Raw genomic sequence first — 26,107 nt, forward strand, 5'->3', positions numbered from 1 at the left:
TAAGGATGAGCCATCAGTATACAGTATATTGTTGAAAAACCTTATATTTTAACAGCTAGAAATAGCACTGGTCCAATGTTAGCCCATTTGTCATTCCTAAAAGCTATTAATACATGCAGACACTTGTTACAATGCAAACAATGTTTTAGGGTGCATCGGTTGCTAGGTTTTCAGCAATTGCTATACGTAAATCTGTAGGTTGTGTATCTCATCCGTACATTGGATGTCTCAATCTATTACAATATAGTTGTTTGATATCTAATTTTACCCTAACAACTTATGCTTGTCATTCTTATTGTTCTTAGTTGCAAAGAGTGAAGTTGGCAATCTCCCTTTTGCACTGGATTCACTACAGGACAGGTTGTGGGACAATGAACGCAAGAAACGCCATGCAAAGAAGGATGACTATAACATTGAGGTTCTCCTTGCTGTGGATGACTCAGTTGTGCGCTTCCATGGAAAAGAGCATGTGCAGAACTACGTCCTCACCCTTCTGAACATAGTGAGGTTTTTGAAAATTTTATTTGTTTTGATATCTTCGGTTTGGCTTACTTGTTATACAAAATGTGGCGTAAATGGTTTGGATGTTTAAATGGTAACGTTTTGAGCCAATATCTGTCAGCTGAGTTGCCCGCAGTTGACTGTAGAGCCTTTGATGACTAGTCATGAAATATGAATCTACTTCATTCACTCTAAACTGCTTATATGAATGAGGCTAACATTGCACATTTAAATGCACCTTTATAATATTGATGACATATGCATATGTGTTAAGGTAGTAAATTATCAGTGTATAAAAGCAGGGAAATAGCTTGATGTATGGAAAACCTTTTTTAATTATTTATTTTTATTTGAGTAAGCTGTCTGCTTGTTAGTAGTACCACTAGCTTGGTCTATTATGAATGTCCTGAATTTTGATAATTTTTTTGCCGGTTTAAATTATCTAAATTATCGAAAAATAAAATCAAACTGATATTTTTGTAATGCAGCCATTAATCCTTTCAGATGCTTGCACTTGTCCAGTTCCCACACTTTTTATAGTTTTACTGGAAATGCCAGTTGTAGCACTGACGTTTAGAATTCTAGATGTAATATTTATCTGGGTACCAGATGTTGCCTGTAGAAAAATTCTTTCCGTTCCATTGTCCTTCCTGCGTTTCTAATTTTTTCCTTTTTTTATACTTTTTTATTGCTTTGTAATCTTAGATCATGCATGCACTGACCTTACAGCCATGTCCAGGAGAAAAAGAAAGCCATGTTTTCCAAAGTAATATTTTGCATGCTTCTTGATATTGTCTGTGAATGTCCGCACCCTTAACTAGCCATGTTGTCAAGTTACTCTTCTTTATTACCAACATTGTTCAGGCATCAGATTTAGGTAACAATTCGAGGAATGCATAAATAATGGCTTTTTTAGGAGCTTTGAAGCAAAATTAAGAGTCATTCTGAACTACCTAAAGAAAAATAGAAATTGCTCCTAACACATGACAAGGAATATTATGTTATGTTTAAAGGGGAACTCCGGTGGAAAACTTTGCCCAAAAATCTATGGTGAAACGGAAAAAAAAATCATTGTGAGACAAAATTGGGGGTTTCCGTTTCTACGTAGTAAATTTTTTGGTAAAAATGGCACCTTCTCTTTATTCCGTAGGGTCATACGATTAATATGATACCCTACTTATATAGGTTTGATTTTGTCGTACTTCTGGAAAAAAATCATAACTTCATGCAGGAAAATTAATACGTTTAAAATTGTCATCTTCTGACCCCTATAACTTTCTATTTTTCAGCGTATGGGGCGGTGTGAGGGCTCATTATTTGCGCCGTGATCTGAAGTTTTTAACGGTACCATTTTTGCATTGATAGGACTTACTGATGCACTATTTTGGACTTAGGAATTTTTTGCGCGTACGCCATTGACCGTGCGGTTTAATTAACGATATATTTTTATAATTTGGACATTTCCGCACGCGGCGATACCATATATGTTTATTTTTATTTACACTGTGTTTTTTTTTTTTTTATGGGAAAAGGGGGGTGATTCAAACTTTTAATAGGGGAGGTGTTTAATAGGGAAGGGGTTAAATGATCCTTATTCACTTTTTTTTTTTCACTTTTTTTTTGCAGTGTTATAGCTCCCATAGGGACCTATAACACTGCACACACTGATCCTTTACATTGATCACTAGTGTTGCTCACGAATATTCGCAATTCGAATATTATTCGCGAATATCGCATATTCGCGAATTCGCGAATTTCGCGAATATAGCGCTATATATTCGTAATTACGAATATTCGTTTTTTTTTTTTTGTTTTTTTGTTTTTTCACAGTACACATCACAGTGATCACCCCTCTCTGCTTCCAGCTTGTGTGGTGTAAAGAAGGCTGTAATACTACTGTGTGAGACTGGCGTGCGAAAATTCGCATAAGCGAAAATTCGCATATGCTAATTTTCACATATGCAAATTTTCGCGTACGCTATTTTTGTATATGCTATTATTCACATATGTTAATTTTCGCATACGCGAAGTTTCGCATGTGCGAAAATAAAACAAGAATATAACGAATATGCGAATATTCGCGAATATATGACGAATATTCGTCCATATATTCGCGAATATTCGCGAATTCGAATATGGCCTATGCCGCTCAACACTATTGATCACTGGTTTCTCATAGGAAACCAGTGATCGATGATTCTGCCGCTTGACTGCTCATACCTGGATCTCAGGCACTGAGCAGTCATTCGGCGATCGGACAGCATGGAGGCAGGTAGGGACCCTCCTGCTGTCCTGTAAGCTGTTCGGGATGCCGCGATTTTGCCGCGGCTATCCCGAACAGCCCACTGAGCTAACCGGCATACTTTCACTTTCACTTTAGACGCGGCGTTCAACTTTGAACGCTGCGTCTAAAGGGTTAATAGCGCGCGGAACCGCGATCAATGCCGCGCGCTATTAGCCACGGGTCCCGGCCGTTGTTAGAGGCTGGGCCCGACCCGCTATGACGCGGGGCCATGCCGTGGCCCCGCATTATAGATCGGAAGCGGACACATGACGTTCCAGTACGTCATGTGTCCTTAAGGAGTTAAGGACTTATTAACGGTTGTATCCTACAAAGAAAATGCTTTCCTTTTTGGATTTCTCTTCTGTCACGACCACAGTGCTCTCTGCTGACCTCTGCTGTCCATTTTAGGAACTGTCCAGAGCAGGAGAAAAGCATTTCCTTTGCAGTATACAGCCCCTAAAAAGTACTGGAAGGATTAAGATTTTTTAATAGAAGTAATTTACAAATCTATTTAACTTTCTGGCAAATTTTTCCACCGGAGTACTCCTTTAAGGGGTTGAGCATTAAAAAGTAACTTAGCCCTTATCCACATGTTAGGAGATAAGCATCCCATCCGCTGGGACCCCCCATGATCTCCTGATCGGGCCCCAGCTCTCTGACAGGAGCGTGTGCTATCCCTAGCATGGCACAGATTCCATTCATTTCTATGGGAGAGCTGGAGAGGCCCGAGTTCAGCCCTCTCAGAGAGCTGGGGCTCGTGCAGGAGATCACAGGGGTCCTAATCAGTCAAACCCCAACAATCTGACACTTGGGATAAGTTACTTTTCACTGGACAATCTCATTTAGGCCTCAATGAGAATGCATGTCCGCTACAAAGCGAACATGCATTGTAAATTTCTTGCACACTTTGCTCTTTCATAACATTGTTGAGGCAGATAGATGAAAACTGGTTATAAGGAAAAGTAGAGAAGATGTGAGGTACCCATGAGGAGAATAGGTATTGAAGTGCAGGCTAGCTGGGACTAGCATTGTCTTAGCAGCAAGAGATGGAAATGTCACAAAATGACAGGGTGGCCTGAGCCCAACAATCAACTTTTGTCAATTGGGTGCAGGAATAAGAAATCTGGATACTTTTGTATCTAGCAAATAAATGTAAATTTTGCTTAACATTCTGTGCAAATCCAAGCAAATCCAGTTTATTTAGCACAGTGTTACAGTTTGCTGAGAAGATGAGTGATGGGCTGGTCATTGTCCCTTTAAATATGCTGTTATAGCAGATATACTGACTAAAAAGTCTCGAATGTGCAGGTACAGAGGTACAGACTAATTTGATTCTCTTTCCTGTGAAGGGCCTGCACAGGTTAGCTTACTGTGGTGGGGATTCTTGATTTAATGCTCTGGATGTAGTCCCCAACCCCTGGCTCATACTACACTGTTTAGATCCATGGTGCAGGATTAGCTTGTCCACCACTAAAACACTATCACTTGCCTTTCTCTCTCCTTTCTAGTTGGGAAGAGACAAGACTGCATCAGCAAGTCATTGATGAGATCCATCCATATGACAGCTATTGTAGGTCTGCTCTTATTAAAGGGGTACTCCGCTGGAAAACTTTAATCCTTCCAGTACTTATTAGCTGCTTAACACTACAGAGGAAATTCTTTTCTTTTTGAAACACAGAGCTCTCTGCTGAAATCACGAGCACAGTGCTCTCTGCTGACATCTCTGTCCATTTTAGGAACTGTCCAGAGCAGCATATGTTTGCTATTTGGATTTTCTCCTACTCTGGACAGTTGTTAAAATGGACAGAGATGTCAGCAGAGAGCACTGTGCTCGTGATGTCAGCAGAGAGTTCTGTGTTCCAAAAAGAAAAGAATTTCCTCTGTAGTATTCAGCAGCTAATAAGTACTGGAAGGATTAAGATTTTTTTAAATAAAAGTAATTTACAAATCTGTTTAACTTTCTGGCATCAGTTGATTTAAAAAAAAAAATAGTTTTCCACCAGAGCACCCCTTTAACTACAACCAGCAGCAAGTTGTCACATTAAGGGGACTATATTCTGAATGTTCATGTCAGCAATTCTTATGGATTCACTTCAATTGATTGTAACTTAAAAGAGCAGTCTCACTCAAAAAAAAAAACATATCCCCTATCCTGCGGACTCATGATATTCAATATGTGCATCTGTGGCAGTGTGGCAAGGAAAGGGTGTATTTCCTTGGCTCACCCTGCAGAAGCTCTCACCTGCTTCTTAAGTAATGAGGCAGGAAGGAAGGGAAGTGTATATGAGATGGAGACTCAGTCTAATGTGGGCTCTTCCTAGGAGACAGCATGTGGGCTGTAGGGAAGAGACAGAGCCTGCTGAGGAGTATACAGCCCGAGCTATGAGGGGCTCAAAGAGACTGCCATGAATTGTGAGTAGAAGGTTGCAGGGGACATCTGTTTAACCGGCTGAGGGAAGCTCAGCAGTTGTTAGTCAGGACAAGCTGATCTGTTTAGTCAGTGACCAGACGGTCTAGGATTTTGTTTTGTTCCTGCTTTTTGTTTATTTCTTACCCTGCAACCTGTCTAATAAAACTGGCAAGGTGCCAGATTTGCATTATAAGCATTTGTTTGCTGGTTTATTGAGAAGAAACGCATCCTGTGGCGTGGTCCAGGACGATCCCAGAGCTAATCCCCAAGACGGATCGTCACAGCATCCCTATAGACACAATACATCAGAGTGTGTATCCCCTTTCCCTACTTGTACCGAATACCTTTTAAGGAGTCTCTTAATAAATTGTAAGCAGCAGGAAGAAATCATAAGCTGTTGCCATAGAGAAACGATCATGGTTGGTCTGGAGGCTCGCTCACTGGAGGAGCTTATTCTGATCCTGATAGGGATATATGCTAGTCATGGTTTTGGGTTGTGGTGTATGCGTTTTGCAGCAACATCTTACACACACTTAGCAATAACTTAGCCTGTATAACACAAATTGTACTACAGGTCTCAAACCAACATCCAGTTTGTTGGGATTCACCTTGTTGTTATAATGTATTAATTATGGGCTATTTATCTTCCAGTCCACACCATTACTGACCATTAGGAGGTATTGTTATTATTAGGACGAGATATGTGCCACTGGAATTTTAAACAATTTTTCATATTAGCAAAGGTTTAACTTGTAGCCTCTGGGCCACAATGAAAAATCTGCAACAGGGCCCCATGTGCCAATCTTAATACTGATCTCTTATGGGGCAGATGTGCTTTGGGGCCCCCAGTGCGGCTGCTGTCTCTGCACCCCCTATAGATATGCTCCTGCCTATTAGGGTATTTATTTATTAGGCTCACCTAAAGTAAAAGTTTAGCACACCTAAATTAAAAGGTTTTTATGATTTTTCTACTGTAGTTTCACTACTGGAAAATTGGTCCTTTTGGACGGTGTTGGTAGATTTTGTGTGTAAAATAAAAAGCCAGAGTTGTTTCCAATCCCTGCTGTTACAACCGGAGTCTGGTTATCAGTCACTGCTGGGCTCCAGTGGTGATCACATGAGCACAGTATTTTGTGTGATCACGCAATCAAAATGTACATGCACGACATTTAGTGCTAAGTAGCCCATGCAGAGAAAAGATATCTGCATCAATATGCGATATAAAACCAAAACAACACAGTACAAATAGAGCACTTTTGCTTAAAACAGCACAATGTGAAGAACCTGCAGTTATCCCATATCAAATAACAAACATGCCCCAGGTTTGTGTCTTACTGCCACAGACTGTGAAGAGCCAGTGGGAGACTAAAAGGGAATAGACAGCTTAAAGCGGTACTCTGCCCCTAGACATCTTATCCCCTATCCAAGGATAGGGATAAAATGTCTGATCGCGGGGGTCCCGCTGCTGGGGTTCCCCGCGATCTCTCCTGCAGCCCCCCGAGTCATCAGCTGTTCAGAGCCAAGTTTGCTCTGTGGCTCATGACACAGCCCCGCCCCCTCATGACATCACGTCCTACACCCTTAACAGTCTTGCATTAAAGGGTGGGGCGTGATGTCACGAGGGGGCGGGGCCATGATGTCACGAACTGCTGGCCCCTTTATCGTTAGTCATGAGCCACAGAGCAAACTTAGCTCTTGGCTTTTGATAGCCAGGTCATAAGATAAGTCTACGATGAATCCCTTTGCACTATATGGTCCCCTCATTCAATTTGTTACCAGAATAAATTGGGTCCTAATAAACAAATAAATTATGACCGAACTCTGGATGTTTTGCACTAAGAAAACCTGCGACCAATATTCTAATTTATTTTTGTAATATTTTTCTAGGACCTCATTTCAGAAATGTGTGCCCAAAGGAAACATGATACAGACGTGATAATCACAAAATAGCAGAAGAACCATCTTTTGCACTGCTAACCTGGCAGTCAAATGCCACAAAGGGCTCCATATCTCAAAAAGTTGTAAACCATGCTGCAATGCATTACAACTCACCCTCTAATGTGAGTTATGGTACTGTCCTCTCTGCATTTGCAGGCATGGCAGGAACTGCAGCACAAGTGGGCTCATGGAAGATGCCTCCTGTTCCCATCATCTTTCTTGTGATGTTTGCTAGGACAACTTGAACTTCTGCAAAACGCACTAGATGATTACAATGAGCCTGACAAGTCCCAGGTTTGGGACCATAACGTCTGCAGGAACTAAGCCCATCATGCCTCAATTAAGAAAATGATAAAGATCTGCCCACATCTAAACCAGTAGGCCCATACCCATTACATATATATTTTATATACTGGATAACTGTATGCTTATAAGCGCGACAGTCAACTGTATAAAGGTGTAATGAACCAATGAGATCCACAGCCCTGTATTACAACCAATCATCTCGCTTCTTTCATTTTTGAAAAATGTAAGAACAATCAGATTGGTTGTTATGGGCAACTTTTCCCCTGCACAAATTTTGGTAATTATCCCCCACTGTCCCTCACATAGAAATTCTTTGTATAGCTGCTTTTCCTAAAACGGCGCATGCAGTTGCGTGCATAGGCTTTTCTGACCCACCCCTATACTGTCTCCTGATTGTCTGGGAGCTGTATACAAGGCATTATTGACTTACCTGAGGTCCTGTGCTCCTTCTAGGCTAACCTGAGGTCATGTGTTCCTTGTTGCTTCTTCTATTCTCCCATGCCACTGAGGTGAGAATAGGAGAACTGCATTTCACCTTTGCATTGAACCAATCTTTTATTAAAGTTTGTACCAAACTTAAAGGGGTACTCCGCCCCTAGACATCTTATCCCCTATCGCGGGGGTCCCCATGGCGGGGATCTCGGCTGGGGCACCCCGGACCCCAGTGCATGGAGTGAACTTCGCTCTGTGCTGGATGACTGGCGATGCGAGGCAAAAGCTCGTGAAGTCACGGTCACGTCCCACCCGTGTAAGCCATGCCACCTCAATGTAAGTCAATGGTAGGGTGCGTGATGGCCGTCACGCCCATTCCCATAGACTTGCATTGAGGAAACGTGGCCGTGACGTCATGAGCCTCCGATGCTGCACCAGACTCTCTAAATGAATGCCGGGTGCATCAAGGAGCCGCTAAGGACCCCCGTGATCAGACATCTTATAAGATGTCTATAGGGCGAAGTACCCCTTTAAGTTCGGATTCAGTCTGCTCAACCACAATGGAGATATTCTATCGTGAGGGAAAATACCCACGTTATATGGTGTCGGTAGTGTGGTACATAGAGCCAATAGAAGCTTGCCTGACACATATGACTTTACTGCACAAGGTTCTGCTGTGTGCATGAGGCTCAGTACACCACTAATCCCCAAATACATATACATAATCTTTCAATAGCAGTTTGCTACCTAAAATGCAAAACAAGTTATACTGAATTTAAATAAAATATTTTTTTTTTAAAGTAAAGTATTCAGTCAAATGTAGAATGTGCTGCACTTTCAGTATACATGACATTTATAATATGATTACCACAGATACCAGCTATAGACTCATGTATTGACTTGGTGAAACAAAGTACATAGAAAGGAAGAATTGTTGAAAACTCTTAACCTTTTACATATGTGTGGTCGCAAAATACAGGAGTTGTTACCCCGTACCCTTGCTGCCCTGTCAGGCAGCCTCCCTGCAGTGTCCCCTGGGCACCCCCTGCATCTGTTCTACTGTAATTGTATATTATCCCCTATGTTATGTATATAAGAATGTTGTATCTTTAACCCCTTAAGGACCGGAGGTTTTTCCGTTTTTGCATTTTCGTTTTTTGCTCCTTGCCTTTAAAAAATCATAACTCTTTCAAATTTACACCTAAAAATCCATATGATGGCTTATTTTTTGCGCCACCAATTCTACTTTGTAATGACGTCAGTCATTTTGCCCAAAAATCTATGGTGAAGCGGGAAAAAAAATCATTGTGCGACAAAATTGAAAAAAAAACGCTGTTTTGTAACTTTTGGGGGCTTCCGTTTCTACGTAGTACATTTTTCGGTAAAAATGACACCTTATCTTTAATCTATAGGTCCATACGATTATAATGATACCCTACTTATATAGGTTTGATTTTGTCGGACTTCTGGAAAAAATCATAACTACATGCAGGAAAATTATTACGTTTAAAATTGTCATCTTCTGACCCCTATAACTTTTTTATTTTTCCGTGTATGGGGCGGTATGAGGGCTCATTGTTTGCGCCGTGATCTGAAGTTTTTAACGGTACCATTTTTGCATTGATAGGACTTATTGATCACTTTTTATTCATTTTTAAATGATATAAAAAGTGACCAAAAATGCACTATTTTGGACTTTGGAATTTTTTTGCGCGCACGCCATTGACCGAGCGGTTTAATTAATGATATATTTTTATAATTCGGACATTTTCGCACGCGGTGATACCATATATGTTTATTTTTATTTTTATTTACACTGTGTTTTTTTTTTTTATTGGAAAAGGGGGGTGATTCAAACTTTTAATAGGGGAGGAGTTAAATGATCTTTATTCACTTTTTTTTTCACTTTTTTTTTGCAGTGTTATAGGTCCCATAGGGACCTATAACACTGCACACACTGATCTTCTATGTTGATCACTGGTTTCTCATAAGAAACCAGTGATCAACGATTCTGCCGGATGACTGCTCATGCCTGGATCTCAGGCACTGAGCAGTCATTCGGCGATCGGACAGCGAGGAGGCAGGAAGGGGCCCTCCCGCTGTCCTGTCAGCTGTTCGGGATGCCGCGATTAGCCGCGGCTATCCCGAACAGCACGACTGAGCTAGCCGGGAACTTTCACTTTCACTTTTAGCCGCGCGGCTCAGCTTTGAGCGCGCGGCTAAAGGGTTAATAGCGCGCGGCGCCGCGATCGGCGCTGCGCGCTATTAGAGGCGGGTCCCGGCTTCACTATGACGCCGGGCCCGCCATGATATGACGCGGGGTTACTGTGTAACCCCGCGTTATATCAGAAGAGCAGGACCAAGGACGTACCGGTACGTCCTTGGTCCTTAAGGGGTTAAGGCTAAGTTTCTACTTGGATTTTTGTCCTGTGTTTTTTGGTTTGAAAAAAAATGCAAGAAAAAACGCCAGAAAAAATGCCAGTTCAATTTCCCGCGTCTGGTGTTTTTTCTGGCGTTTTTTTCTGGTGTTTTTTCATTTGTGTGGAAATTGCATTTTTGGACCATTTGGCAATTTTTTTTTTGTACCCAAAATTTGTTGGGTACCCAAAAAAAAAAAAAAGAAGGATGCAGTAGTGATGGAAAAAAAATTATTTAACAAAATTTATATTTTTTATAACAAAATTTTAATTAATTTTTAATAAAGTGTGTTTCACTTTTTTTTATATCTTTTTTGACATTTTTTTTAGTTAGTACTATTACTCTCAGCATGGAACAGACTGTTCCATGATGGGGAGCGGCTCTATACAGTGCTCACATCTGCACTGTACTCCAGCCAGTGATGTGAATAGAACATCATTCATATTCCCCGCCCAGAGTGGTGATTGGCCGGATGGTTGAAGCCAATCACAGCTCTCTGTGGGAAATATGAATGAGTGATGTTCTATTCACATCACTGGCTGTAGTACATCGCAGGGATGTGAGCGCTGTAAAGAGCCTCTCCACATCTCTGCAATAGAAAGGACGATCACAGCGGATGTCAGGAGTGATACCCGCTGTGATCTGTCCTTAACTGCAGGCGCTACCACTCCCATCATGGAGCACGCTCTGCTCCATGTTGGGAGCTGTAGTACCTGCATTTAAAGGGGTATTCCGCCCCTAGACATTTTATCCCCTAACCAAAGGATAGGGGATAAGATGTCAGATCGCCGCGGTCCCGCTGCTGGGGACCCCCGGGATCCCCGCTGCGGCACCGCGCTATCATTACAGCACAGAGCGAGTTCGCTCTGTGCGTAATGACGGGTGATACAGGGGACAGAGCCGCGTGACATCATGGCGCCGCCCCTCGTGACATTACGGCCCGTCCCCTTAATGCAAGTCTATGGGAGGGGGCGTGACGACCCCTCCCATAGACTTGTATTGAAAGGGGCGGGCCGTGAGATCACGAGGGGCGGAGCCGTACGTAACGATGCTCCGGCCCCTGTACCGCCCATCATTACGTGCAGAGCGAACTCGCTCTGTGCTGTAATGATAGCGATGTGCCGCAGCGGGGATCCCAGGGGTCCCCAGCAGCGGGACCACGGCGATCTGACATCTTATCCCCTATCCTCTGGATAGGGGATAAAACGTCTAGGGGCGGAATACCCCTTTAAGGAAAGATCACAGCGGATGTCACTCCTGACACCCGCTGTGATCCTCCTGTATAATGTATAGATGTGGCCGGCCGCTCTTCTATGATCCCCTGCAATGACGTATATATGCACCTATTCATATTTCCCAGAGAGAGTTGCGATTGGCTGGAACCATCTGGCCAATCAGAGCTCTCTGTTGGAGATGTGAATAGGTGTCTATATACGGCAGTGCAGGGGTCCATAGAAGAGCGGCCACCCGCATCTATACATTATACAGAAGGATTGCAACAGAACCTGGGGCAATCTGTTAATTAGTACAGGTACTACTACCCCCATCATGGAACAGTGTGTGTTCCATGCTGGGAGTAGTAGTACCACCTAAAAAAATAAAGAATAAAAAGTGAAAAACACACACACTACTTTTTATTATTGTCGGCTATATTTTTTGTGCCCTGCCTGCCCACATAAATTGATCCCTGTTTAAAAATTTATAAAAATTTTGTTATAAAAAAAGAACATTTTCGTTAAATACTATTTTTTTCAATCACTACTGTATCTTTTTTATAATTTTTTTTTTAATGGTACCCTACAAAATTTTATTAAAAAAGGTATCTCCATCACTTTTTTGGATCGCTTAAGTCCAAAAGAGAATAAAAAAACGCCTGAAAAAACACCTAAGTTAAAACCCACAGGGTGTTTTTCTTGGTGTTTTTTTTACTCCCATAGACTTCTATGGGAGAAAAACGCCACAATTTCAGGGAGAAAAACGCCAGTGGCTCAACATGCTGTGATTTTGCTAAACCGCCAAGGAGCTGAAAAATGCCAAAAAAGAGTGAAAAAACGCCAAAATAATTTAAAAAAATGCCAAACGAAAAAACGCCAAGTGGAAAAAGAATTTTGTGATTTCTCATTGATTTACAGCTAACATCTGGCCGCAGCGTTTTTTGGCCGAAAAAACGCCATGCGGCAGAATTGGCCTTTTTCTTGGTGTTTTCCCACCCAAAAAAACTAGTAGAAACCTAGCCTAAGGAAGGTTAACATGTGATCATCAGTTGTCATGTGATTTGTCATGTGATTGTTACCCAGGAGGTATCAGTGGCGCAAGTAGTCGCAGCAGCTCCGCCACGTGAGTCCCCAGCGGTGACGCCTCTTCAGTACAGCGAGGAGGAACCAAAAAAGCCACCCTGTGTTGCACAGGGGAAGATTTTGCCAACCGGACCAAAACCGAAAGTTCCCTGGGCGCAGCCATATTGAAAGCTCCGGCTGCTGAGCTCGTCTTTGCTGTTATCTGTCAAGCACCGCAGCGCAAACTCTGCAAACACCAACGATTGTCAGTATTAAGTCTCCGGTGCCCGCAGCTGTCAGTATTAACCCATTAATACTATTCACAACCGGGTGCCTGAAAAATAAAGGAGGAGCATCCATTACAGTACCCCCATTAGTCAAGTCAAAGCCGCTGCAGCACTTCAGCAAGCACTCAAAAATCAACAGGATGTCAGAACCCAGCTCTCCAGATAAACCAGGTGGCAGCCCCCTTGATCTCCAGCAGCAAGGTCATCACCTGTCCCAACAGTTGGGACCTTAAAGACTACCTGTCATCAACTAAACTTTCCCTGATCCCCCTCCCCATCTGTCCCTTACTCTAACTATGCCTATCCCTGTGTTTATTGAGGTTTAAAACGCTGTGGAAATACCTTTTTTTTTTATCCCTCTTCATTAGCTCAGGAGCACTGTCTTTCTGAGGGGTGGAAGGAGGCGGGTCCCAGCAGGCATGATGTCACATGAAGCCTGGCCGGGACTCTGCTTCTGCCAGTCTTCCTGTATGCTGCTCTCCCTCTGCAGCAGTGTTTCCCAACCAGGGTACCTCCAGCTCTTGCAAAACTGCAACTCCCAGCATGCCCAGACAGCCAACAGCTGTCCGGGCATGCCGGGAGTTCTAGTTTTGCAACAGCTGGAGGCACCCTGGTTGGGAAACACTGCTCTGCAGCGTGCATACAGACTAAGTACAGGGGAGGGACGGCAGCCTCTGTCTCTCTCTCTCTCCTGTGTCTCTCTGCACTAAAAAGTCAATGCTGAGAACCAGGGACGGTGGGAGCAATTACAGAGGCAGTAATTCAAATGAATGTCAAGGGGGGGAGGGGGTTGGGCACAGAGCAGGGAGTGCAGTGAGATAATACAATGTATAAGATAACGTGTGGTGAGGGGCAGGGAGAACACAGAGCAGGAGGAGGGGGAGGTGACTGGCCTCTGTTATATGAGAGGCATGTGCAGGCTTGTAGCTCACAGTGCTGCTCCAGGCTGGAAGCGAGTCCTGAGCTGAGAGTAATGAACTTCCTGTGGAAGGACCAGAGCCCTTTCAGCATTAGTCCTAAAAGCTGTACACTTACTATGAAAAGCATAGGAAGCTGCCTGCAGACCAGGTATAGAAGAGAGACCCCTAGTGGCCAAAAGTTTATATTTTTTGATGAAGATATATTACAATATGTCTTCATTAATGATTATGAACAACATATTAAAAGTGTTTGTTGATGACAGGTACTATTTAACTGAATGTTGCAGTCAACATCAACAGTCCTGGTGTTCCAGCATCTGCACCGGTATCCTCCCTACATACAATGGAGAGCAGATCTTTGAAGGACTGTACCAGGTATTTGAGTCACATTCTCCAGCTGTATGAAAGGCGACAAAAGCCAGGTGAGACCTTGAGAGCATATGCCGTAGCCCTACAGACTGCCCTAGAGACCAAAAATTAGTTGGTATAACTCCCGAGCAGGGCAACAAGGTGTTAATGGACAGATTTATTGATGGGGCTCATAATAAGTGGGACAAAGCCCAACTGAGAATGTTAGTGGTCCAAAATCCCAACATGTCATTCCACACTTTCAAAAGACTTGCTATCCAAGTGATTGAGTCCGGGACTTAGTTAGAGGAAGTTTGTACACCCCTTACACCGGATCAAGAACTATACCACCAACTTCTTCAGCCCCCGCACCAGTGTCCTCTACTTTGCCAGTGACCGCAGCCTCAGATTTAGAGTGTTAGGCTGGACATTGAACAACTGACTAAGGCTGTGAAGGAGTTTGCCACCCGGGCTGCTCCACCTGACCGTGAACTGCTCCTGCCTAGAAAACCTGCCCCTGCTCCCTGCAATTTCAGTTACCGCAATCCTCCACCCAATAGACCCTCGGGGACTCAAAAGAACTTACTGTAATAAGTCAGGAAATTGGAAAATGCAGTGCTGGGATTTAAAGGGATTTCCCCTGAGGTTGAGGACTGGCCCTCAGGAAAACAGTCATCAGGTCCAGTCCCCGAACGACCTAAGTGAGGACTCTCACTTTATGTTGCCTCCTGCCCGTATGTAAAAATTGTTGTAGAAGGTGTACCTTTGGAGGCGTTGATAGACACAGGGTCACAAGTGTCTACTCTACCTAAAACTGTTTCTATCAGCATTGGGATGCTAGTTTATTTTGTTAGCCTGATGATGTTAACTTCCGAGTAGTTGCGGGTAATGGGCAACCAGTCGCCAGACATGGATACTGGGAGCCATCTATTCAGTTGAGAAAGCATGTACTTACCGGGCAGGGAGTAATTGTAACTAATATGACAAATAAAGGGTCTGCCGAGTTTATATTGGGGATGAACATTATGAACCATTTTTTGCATGCCTCTCTTCCCCATCTGTCCCCTTCAGGCCACCGGGCTGTGCAGCACCACTTGAAAGTTCTACAGGCGGAGCAGAAGTTTGCCAACAAGCTAGGTGAAATCTGCAGAGTGCGAGTTAAAGACATCAGGTCGGTGACCTTACAATCCAGCACAGAGACCATCATCTGGTGTCGTGCATGTCCCGGGGTCAAGAATAGGGACTATCAAGCCCTGCTGGAACCTATGCAATTGGAAGATCATCCTCTTGTTCGAGCTGCAAGAAGCCTTGTCACTATCACCAATGGGAGAGTCCCGCTGCGGTTAGTAAGCCTGTCTGATTCTGTCTGGTACTGTCTTTCCCAAATACACTCCTGTAGGCCAGCTGTACCTCCTAGAGTCGAAGGACATTGTGACAGAACGTCTGGTGGCCCAACAGTGTGCAGCTCAAGTGGCGAAAGGATCTGGTGGACGCAACTCCCGATTAGAGACAACACTACCCCAAGGGACCAAGTCAATGGAATCATCAATGTCGCCAAGAGGTACCATGAGGGTTTCAGCAAGCACCCCCACAGACTTTGGGCTTACTTCAATGATCCAGCACCGAATCCTCACAGGTGATAGCCCACCAATTAAGGAAAGACACCGTCTGGTCGCGCCAGGCATGAATCAGACTGTCAAGAAGATGCTGGCCGACATGAAAGAGTCAGACGTGATTCAAGAAAGCCAGTGCCCCTGGGCAGCGCCACTTGTCCTGGTCAAGAAGAAAGACGGAAAGACGAAACCATCCGCTTCTGTGTTGATTACAGATAACTACTACATAGAATATCAGGTTATATGCCAACCTCAATGATGATCTTTCACAGCATATATCAAATAATAGAAAAAAGGGGGAAGTGCCTTATACTTACTATTTATTGGTAAACATTAAAATACACCCAAATTGAAAAAATTTATTCCCATCTAGTGAATAAGATATAGCATACTAATTAGTATATCACTGCCTCGCTTAGAGTCATGCTAGACATAGTATGTAGCAGAATGCTATAAAAGACAATAGTATTCATGAACAATAGTACCTCAATCCTCTGATGTAGTGCCGCGTCAATAAATCAGGAGATACTATTTACATAGGAGAAGCTCTCAACTGTATATTCTATATTAGTCCGTTGTGGTCCGACGTCGGGTACTGGTTTCCCCGCATGGCACACTGTTCGCACGCCAGCGTCTGACTGATAATGCCCGTCTACTTCTGGGATTCCCCCGTGCCGCCCTTGCATGATGCAAGGAGAGAGCGGGGCCTCACAAGTGTGTCATGTGACACGTCACATGAACACAAGATACAACTTTTGAATGCCAAGTGGGCGGGTTTCAAAACGTACAATGTAAACACACAGGTATTACCGGAATAGAGTACAATTGAGAGGTACCCTCTCCAAACTAGATGAGGATCCGAGAGGCAAAATCTATATATGTTAAAAAATGTAATATTAGAATATTAACAGGTTAGCCCACCAATGACGTAAATTAAAAAGAACCGTCAGATTACATTACTGGCATAATCAAAGACTATGTTGCTCTGTTATAGTATAATATACTATGATTATCCATATATGTATTATAGTTAATAGGTTAAATCCAATATATAACCAATATTGGCTTAAAACAAATGATGTAACAAAACAGCTCCACCTCGGTGGGAGGAACCCTATATAATGACACGGTTGTCATAGAGACCATCTAAATATGATGGACAAGGCCAGTTATAATAAAGCAAGCCTGTAATATGGGACGATACGCAAAAACATCATGAATATTTGAAGGGGTCATAAATTGTTCTGGTCAGCAATAATGGACAAGAAGGACCTAATTAGAGGGGGGAACACAATGAGGGAAAGGGAGGGGGGGGGGAGTCAGCAAGGATGTCCCTATCGGGAAAATGGGATGGAGAATTCAAGGGACCTCGGGGACTAGAAATTCCCTATTATCCCCTGTTAAAGTCCCTCACCACTACACGGCAGGGACGGCCTTAAAAGGGCAGTACCGTTATTCCGGAACCTCTTGTTATGCCCTAGTAGTCCCTGTCTATGAGGGTATACTGTCTCCATGGGCTGACTACAGCCCCCCACTAATCAAGTAAAAAAAAAAACTCAGGCTGACTCCTCCCATATTTGCCTCTCTAAACTCTCAAATCTTCATCCTTTGGTGGTCATAGATGGAAATAACGTGGAGTTAAAGAGGGTAGGTGTAATTAAATGAAAGAAACATAAGTGAGTTTTTCATTGAGGCCTCTTGGAGCCATAGTCTGTAATTCAAAAAAATCCATCTACATTCTTTTTGTTGTAATAGTCTGTCATAGTCACCCCCTCGTGGGGATCTGTGCACTTTTTCTATACCCATAAATTGGATCTGTGTGGCATCTCCCTGATGTGTGGTATGTATGTGGTTGGCTTTTGGCCTGTCTCATCCACTCCTAATGTCTTCCAGGTGTTCTAAAATACGCCTGCGGAACTGGTGGACCATTTTCCCCACATACATCATGCCACACGTACATATAGCTAAATACACAATGGTTTACTGCAATTAATAAAGCATTTTGTGACCACATGACCACATGAGAAAGAGCCAATAGGAGATGTGCTATGTAACCAAGTCTGACGTGGGGTCGTGGTGCCAAAGCATCACCTAAACTGCGTCCCCTCATAAACGTGATTGCCGGATATGCACCCACAACTTAATTTAGGTCTGGATCCAGCTGTAGGATATTCCAGTGTCAAGAAAAAATATCTCCGATTTGGCTGGATGCAGAGTCAAAGGTACCAAAAATTCTTGTGGGTTGTGGAGTGGTGTCTCTTTTTTTAGGTCCCAGAAGCTGATCTCGTCTTTGTGCCTTAACAAGCAGGCAGTGATATACTAATTAGTATGCTATATCTTATTCACTAGATGGGGATACACGTTTTCAATGTATACCAATATATAGTAAGTTTTAGGCACTTCCCCCTTTTTTCTATTATGTGTTGATTCCAGGAAACTGAACAATGTCACATATAAAGACGCTTATCCTTTGCCAAGGATCAAGGAATCACTCACAGCCCTCGGGATGGCTTCTTACTTCTCCACCCTGGACTTATCCAGTGAATATTGGCAAGTGCCCATGGCCGTGCAGGATCTGGAGAAGACTGCCTTTGTGACACTCATGGGACTGTTCGAGTTTAAAAGTGTGCCATTTGGGCTGTGCAATGCCCTGCAAAGTTCCAGCATCTGAAGAAAAGGTGCCTGAGACATCTGAATTTTCAAAGTGTCCTATTGTACCTGGACGATGTAATTGTGTATTCCAAGTCCTACCAGGAACATCTCAGTCATCTGTCAGACATCTTCCAAGTCTTTATCAAGCATGGATTAGAGATTAAACGGTCCAAGTGTTACCTGTTCAAGTCTCAGGTCCATTACTTGGGTTATTTTGTCAGTGCAGAAGGGGTCCAGCCCAATCCTGAAAAGGTGGAAGCTGTCAAGAACTGGCCTATCCCACGCACGGTGAAAAATGTCAGGAGCCTTCTGGGATTTACTGGCTACTACCGCCGCTTCATTCCCCACTTCATCCAGATTGCAGAACCCCTCACAGCTCTCTTACAGGGTATGATGAAGGAGAACTACAATGAGAGACTACCTATTGAATGGACGGAAGGGCAAGAGACAGCGTTCTGAGTTCTCAAACATCTCCTAATGGAGCAACCCACCTTGGCATATCCAGACTACAGTCAGTCATTCCGGCTGTATACTGATGACAGTTTTGAGGGTCTGGGAGCTGTCCTGTCCCAAGTCCACTATTAGCTTTTTGGCACTACAGGTTAAGTGCATCTCAGTACCTCGGACCAGTTAATTATACAAATATACACTTAGTGTAAAGCTCCCTCTCTATTTTCTAAGAGCGAGTAATTGCCTATGCCAGTCACAACCTGTGAGGAGCATAGGTTGGAACTTCTCCCCCTGGTGTGGGCTGTGACCAAAAAATTTAAAGACAATTTGGCTGCCACGCCATTTACTGTCTACATGGACAATAACCCGTTGGCCCACCTGAACACATTAGGTGCAATTGAACAGCGATGGGCTTCAAGACTAGCCAATTACAGTTTCACCATCAAGTACAGAAGCGGCAAATCAAATGTCAATGCCAATGTACTGTCTCGGATGACCCCTATCGAAGGACCATCTGTCGAAGACGTGTGGGAAGACATGGAGATGCCCCCATTTTATCAGCGGTTCATGAACCAGAATGTTTTAACCGCTCTCATGGACGGTATACCCAGGTTCGAAAAGGTTAAGGAAAACCTATACACCTCTAAGACTCTTCAAGATGAAATTCGAGTCATGGGAGATCTGTTGGACAACCTTCTGGCGAAAAAGGTGCCAACCCGCCTACGCCGGGCCCAATGTGGCTATGAGTTGAAACGTTGTAGCAACAGAGGAAACGACTGTTTATGCACAAAGGACTGCTGCACCGAAATTCTTTGGATCCGGTCTCTGGTGATCAACTTCATCAGATTCTGGTTTCCTGAAGAGACGCGGTGAAGGTCCTCAACGCATACCATGACCAGTCGGGACACTTTGGAGTCCATAAGACTGAAGCTACTATCAGGCGCATATTCTATTGGATCGGAATGTGGAGTGACATTGAGAAATGGTGCAGTGAATGTGCATTCTGTAACATCACCAAGAATGTGCGCTAGGGCGCAAGAGCACCCCTCCATTCCATCCAGAGTGAAAGGCGCAACCAGTTGGTCGCACTAGACCACGTCAAATTGTCTCCTACCCGGACCGGTTATACTTATGCTCTCACCATGGTGGATCATTACTCTTAATGGGTTGTTGTTGTACCCATCAAAGATCTCACAGCCAAGACAGCGGCCCAGATGTCCTACTCCAATTGGGTGCAAACCCTTGGGTGTCCGGAGTCTGTCCTAATGGACCAAGGAACTGTCTTCGAGGCCCAACTCTTCCAAGAGTTATGTCAATTCCATGCCTATAAGAAACTCCGGACTACCGCTTACCATCTCCGAGGGAACAGGCTCTTTGAGTGCATCAGTCAAGTCTTCATCCACATGTTGCGAGCAGCCTCTGTGTCAAGACACGAAGGATGGCCCCAACTGCTGCCCGAATTACTTGAGATATACAACAACACAGTCCTTTGTTCTACCGGGTATACCCCATTCTACTTGATGATGGGGTGACATGGGCAGCTGCCTAAAGACCGGACATTTGGGCTCCAGGCCCCATTCAACTGTCACGATGCCGGCTGGCGGGAGGTGGATCCTCTGTGCCAGAGAGGGATTGGCGTGGACCGTGCTAGTGGACCGGTTCTAAGTCACTACTGGTGTTCACCAGAGCCCGCCGCAAAGCGGGATGGTCTTGCTGCGGCGGTAGTGACCAGGTCGTATCCACTAGCAACGGCTCAACCTCTCAGACTGCTGAAGATAGGTGCGGTACAAGGGAGTAGACAAAAGCAAGGTCGGACGTAGCAGAAGGTCGGGGCAGGCAGCAAGAATCGTAGTCAATAAGGCAATAGCAGGAGGTAAAGTACACAGTATGGACAAACACAGTAACGCTTTCACTAGGCTCTAAGGCAACAAGATCCGGCAGGGGAGTGCAAGGGCAGTGATCAGATATAGTCTGGGAGCAGGTGGAAGCCAATTAAGCTAATTGGGCCAGGCACCAATCATTGGTGCACTGGCCCTTTAAATCTCAGAGAGCTGGCGCGCGCGCGCCCTAGAGAGCGGAGCCGCGCGCGCCAGCACATGACAGCAGGGGACCGGGACGGGTAAGTGACCTGGGATGCGATTCGCGAGCGGGCGCGTCCCGCTGTGCGAATCGCATCCCCGACGGCCATGACAGTGCAGCGCTCCCGGTCAGCGGGACTGACCGGGGCGCTGCGGAGAGAGAAGCGCCGTGAGCGCTCCGGGGAGGAGCGGGGACCCGGAGCGCTAGGCGTAACATCAACAACTCTCCGCAAGCCTCCCTAGAATGGGTCTCTGACCTCCAGTGAAGGATCCAAGAAGCCAAAGAAATTGTCAGCAAAAAGATGGGCGAGGCTCAACAGCGACAAAAAGAGGACTATAACTGTCATGCCTCTGCCAAATTACTTCAATTGGGTGATAAAGTCTGGCTACGGGAGACAGAATTGTACACGGTGATGGCCATACCCTATCCTATCCGAGTCTGATGTCTACGATGTGCAAAAACCTGGGTATGAGCCAGTCGTTCACCGGAATCAAATCAAGTTATGTCTCAAAGAAGATCTATCAATGCTCCCAGTGCCGCCTCCTCCAGCTGTCAGGCCTGCGAAAGAGTATGTCCCGGGCAAAGTAATCCACCCACCTATGGGTTCCCCATGTTTTCTCCAAATCAGCCTGCGATCTTCTGTGTCTCACCAATCCCGGGGTTGGTTCAACCCACATTAGTCTCCACACCAATCCCAGTCTTGTCACCGTTTGCTCCAGCCTATACACCAGTCTCCAGAGTGCCAACCTTGTCACCAGCCTCTCCAGCACAGCTTTCAGCGACTCTGAGTCCAGCCAGTCCTGAACTAATATCAGCTCCTGAGTTCGCTGCAGGAGAGCCAGCCGCAGCTCCAGAAGTCCCAAGAGCTCCAGAAATCTCAAGAGTTCCAGATTCTCCAGAGGTGGTGTTGCGCAGATCCCAAAGTTCGACGCAAGGACAATTACCAGCTAGGTATAAGGAATAATGGTAGTACCGTGTACAAAGTTGTCAATATAACACATAGTCTAATTCAGTCAGCTTACATAATGTATTATATAAGCTAGTCAAATGCCTAGTTAGGACTGTATCTAACATGTACATTTCCAATCCATAATTCACCTGTCTAACATTTTTCCTGTCCACGTGTACAGGGTACTCTCCTGGCCAGTGGGTTCCCCTGCAAATATAAATAAAGCAAGTAGAGCGAGTTGCTGCATATAAAGGTAACACCGGTATATTATATAAAAACATGTATAGAGTTCTGGGAAGAAGTGGTTAGTGCTGAGGGGCCCCAGTAGCTAAGGCATGAGGTAGAGAGCCTCAGGCAGCCTGATCTGACGCAAGTATATTAAGTGTGATAAAAATGTAGTTATAAGGGTAATGAATCCCACATGTTTATGTCCCATTATTGAAAAGAACATGTATGGATGTTTTCACATAAATTCTACATGGACTCGTCTCAGTTCTTTTTATTTAGACCTGTGAAGGACATTCGACAATAATGTCCCAGGAACTGTCAGTCTTGGCCCCAGTGGCCACTTTCAGTCGTCCACCCGCCAGGACTGGGCGCCAAGGATGGCTGTGTTTAAGAGGGGGAGTTTGTGGTGGCCCAGTACGGGAGTTGTTACCCCATACCCTTGCTGCCCTGTCAGGCAGCCTCCCTGCAGTGTCCCCTGGGCCCCCCTGCATCTGTTCTATTGTAATTGTATATTATACCCTATGTTATGCATCTAAGAATGTTGCATCTTTAAGAAAGGTTAACATGTGATCATCAGTTGTCATGTGAGTTGTCATGTGATTGTTACCCAGGAGGTATCAGTAACATAGTAACTTAGTTCAAAAGGTTGAAAAAAGACCAGAGTCCATCAAGTTCCTACCTATCTCCCTAATGAGTCCCTACTGAGCTGATCCAGAGGAAGGCAAAAACCCTCATACTAGAGGTAAAAATTCCTTCCCGACTCCAAATATGGCATTCAGAATAAATCCCTGGATCAATGTTCTGTCCTTATAAATCTAGTATACATAACCGGCGATGTTATTACTCTCCAAAAATGCATCCAGACCCCTTTTGAACTCTTTTACAGAGTTCCCCATGACCACCACTTCTGGCAGAGAGTTCCATAGTCTCACTGCTCTTACAGTAAATAACCCCCATCTGTGCTGGTGTATAAACCTTCTTTCCTCAAGACGTAGAGGATGCCCCCTTGTTATAGATACAGTCCTGGGTATAAATAGATCATGGGAGAGATCTCTGTAAGGTCCCCTGATATATTTATACTTAGTTATTATGTCGCCCCTAAGCCTTTTTTTTTTTCTAAACTAAATAACCCCAATTCCAATAATCTTTCTGGGTACTGTAGTCCTCCCATTCCGCGTGTTACCCTGGTTGCCCGTCTTTTAACTCTCTCCAGCTCCACTATATCTTTCTTCTACACTGGTGCCCAGTACTGTACACAGTATTCTATGTGTGGTCTGACTAGTGATTTGTACAGCGGTAGAATAATTTCCTTGTCGTTGGCATCTATGCCCACATTGATGCACCCCATGATCTTATTTGCCTTGGCAGCAGCTGCCTGACACTGGACACTACAGCTAAATTTACTGTTAACTAAGACTCCCAAGTCCTTTTCCACATCAGTCTTCACAAGTATGCTCCCATTTAATACATAATCCCAGCCCGGATTTTTCTTCTCCATGTGCATTACCTTACATTTATCAGTATTGAACCTCATCTGCCACTTCCCAGCCCAAACCTCCAACCTATCCAGATCCATTTGTAACAGTGCACTGTCCTCTATAGTGTTTACCGCTTTACAGAGTTTAGTATCATCTGCAAAGATTGCTACTTTACTATTCAACCCCTCTACAAGGTCATTAATAAATATATTATATAGAACAGGACCCAAGACTGACCCCTGTGGTACCCCACTAGTAACAGTCACCCAATCAGAATAAGTACCATTAATAACCACCCTCTGTTGCCTATCACTGAGCCAGTTACTTACCCACTTGCACACATTGTCCCCCAGCCCCATCCTTCTCATTTTATGCACCAACCCTTATGTGGAACTGCTTTGGAAAAGTCCAGATATACGACATCCAGCGATTGCCCCTGGTCCAGTCTGGAGCTCACCTCCTCATAAAAGCCGATCAGGTTAGTTTGACAGGACCGCTCCCTCATAAAGCCATGCTGATATGGAGTCATACATTTATTTTTATCAAGATACTCCAAAATAGCATCCCTTAGGAAACCCTCAAACAATTTACATACAACGAGGTTAAACTAACAGTCCTATAATTCCCAGGGTCACCTTTTGACCCCTTTTGAAATATTGGCAGCACATTTGCCATGCACCTGTCCTGGGGAACAGTCCCTGTTACTATAGAGTCCCAGAATATAAAAAATAGTGGTCTGTCTATGACATTACTTGATTCCTTTAGAACACGGGGGTGAATGCCATCTGGGCCCGGTGATTTGTCTATTTTGATTTTTTGTAGGTGGCACTGTCCTGGTGATCTGTACTAAGGAGTTTACCTTATCTCACTGTATTTCACCTTGCATTTCATTTTCCTCAATGAATACAGTGGAGAAGAATTTGTTTAATATATTTGCTTACACTTTCATTTTCGACCTTTTTGCTATTTATATAGTTAAAGAACATTTTGGGGTTAGTTTTACTCTCTTCGGCAATGAGACTTTCTTTCTCTATTTTTGCAGAGGAAAGAGAAAAGACGGAGGCGCTCCTTGTGGAGTAAAATCACTATAATGTAGGAGGAGGGTAGGGGGAAGAATCACCGCTCACCTGACATAGTTGTGTAGCCCATACACAACAATGGTGATCACGTAGAAAATGATCCGGGTCTGCAGCCTTCCTGATATCAGACCTGATGAAGCCACGCATGCGTGGTGAAACGCGTTGCATTACCTACAATAAAATCCTCTGTCAAGGTATCCTACCTGTCTGATGTCCTTCTCCCGGTCAGCGCCGATGAATTCCTGAACTAGAAGCCCGCCCTGTTCACCATTCTCTATTTTTGCGGCTTTTATCTGTTTCTTTTTACATATTTTACATTTTTTTCTATAGCTTTTTAATGCTTCTTCACTGCCGTCTTGTTTTAGTTGTTCAAATGCTTTATTTTTGTCATTTATTTCCCCCTTAACATTTTTATTCATCAATATTGGTTTTCTTTTATTTTTGACTCTTTTATTCCCTTAAGGTCAATATTCTTGTTTTTGAGGATATAATCCCATTTTATATTGCTAAGGGCTTCTCTGAGTTGATCAAACTTTGCCTTCCTAAAGTTCATTGGTTTTATGGCCCCTCGAGAGGTTCCCTTATTGAAGAACAAGTTATAATGTATTTTATATTATGATTAGAGATGAGCGAACTTCCAGTAATTCGATACGTCTTGAACTTCTCGGCTCGGCAGTTGCTGACTTTAGCCTGCATAAATGAGTTCAGCTTTCAGGTGCTCCGGTGGGCTGGAAAAGGTGGGTATAGTCCTAGGAGAGAGTCTCCTAGGACTGTATCCACCTTTCCCAGCCCACCGGAGCACCTGAAAGCGGAACTAATTTATGCAGGCTAAAGTCAGTAAATGATGAGCCGAGAAGTTTGTAAGGAATCAAATTACTGTAAGTTCGCTCATCTCTAATTATGATCACTATTTCCTAGGCGTCCTTCTACTTGCACATTAGTTACTCTTTCAGGTCTGTAGGTTAATATTAAGACTAGTAGGGCACCCCCTCTGGTCGGGCCCTGCTCCATTTGGGACAGATAATTGTCTTTAGCTATAGCCAGAAACCTGTTTCCTTTATGAGATTCACATGTCTCGGTCTCCCAGTTTATATCAGAATAATTATTATAACATCATTTTGATTTGCTGCCTTGTTTATTTGCCTCAGTAATTGATATTCTGCCTCTTCCATTATGTTTGGTGGCTTATAGCAAACCCCTATCAGAATAATTTTTATTTTTATCTTCATATATTTCTACGCAAAATGACTCCACAATATCGTTTCCCTCCCGTATATCCTCCCGCAGTTTGGCCTTCAGACTCGATTTCACATAAAGACAAACTGTTCCCCCTTTCCGTTTTGTCCGATCCTTCCTGAATAGACTATATCCCTGTATGTTGACCGCCCAGTCACAGCTATCGTCCAACCAAGTCTCTGTTATACCCACTATGTCATAAATCTCCTCAGACATTATCAAC

At 44.0% G+C, this 26,107-nt stretch overlaps 1 protein-coding gene across 3 annotated transcripts in view; it reads left to right on the forward strand.

Annotated features, from left to right (window-relative positions):
• ADAMTS14 (ADAM metallopeptidase with thrombospondin type 1 motif 14) overlaps positions 1-26,107 on the forward strand; it is a 167,488-nt gene that overhangs the window by 34,155 nt on the left and 107,226 nt on the right. For all 3 annotated transcript variants that reach the window (XM_056530496.1, XM_056530497.1, XM_056530498.1), the window contains exon 4: positions 306-502. In XM_056530496.1, the coding sequence (XP_056386471.1) occupies positions 306-502 (197 nt within the window). The remainder of the gene's footprint in view (positions 1-305; positions 503-26,107) is intronic.

Source organism: Hyla sarda, chromosome 7, assembly GCF_029499605.1.
Source record: "Hyla sarda isolate aHylSar1 chromosome 7, aHylSar1.hap1, whole genome shotgun sequence".
NCBI lineage: Eukaryota > Metazoa > Chordata > Amphibia > Anura > Hylidae > Hyla > Hyla sarda.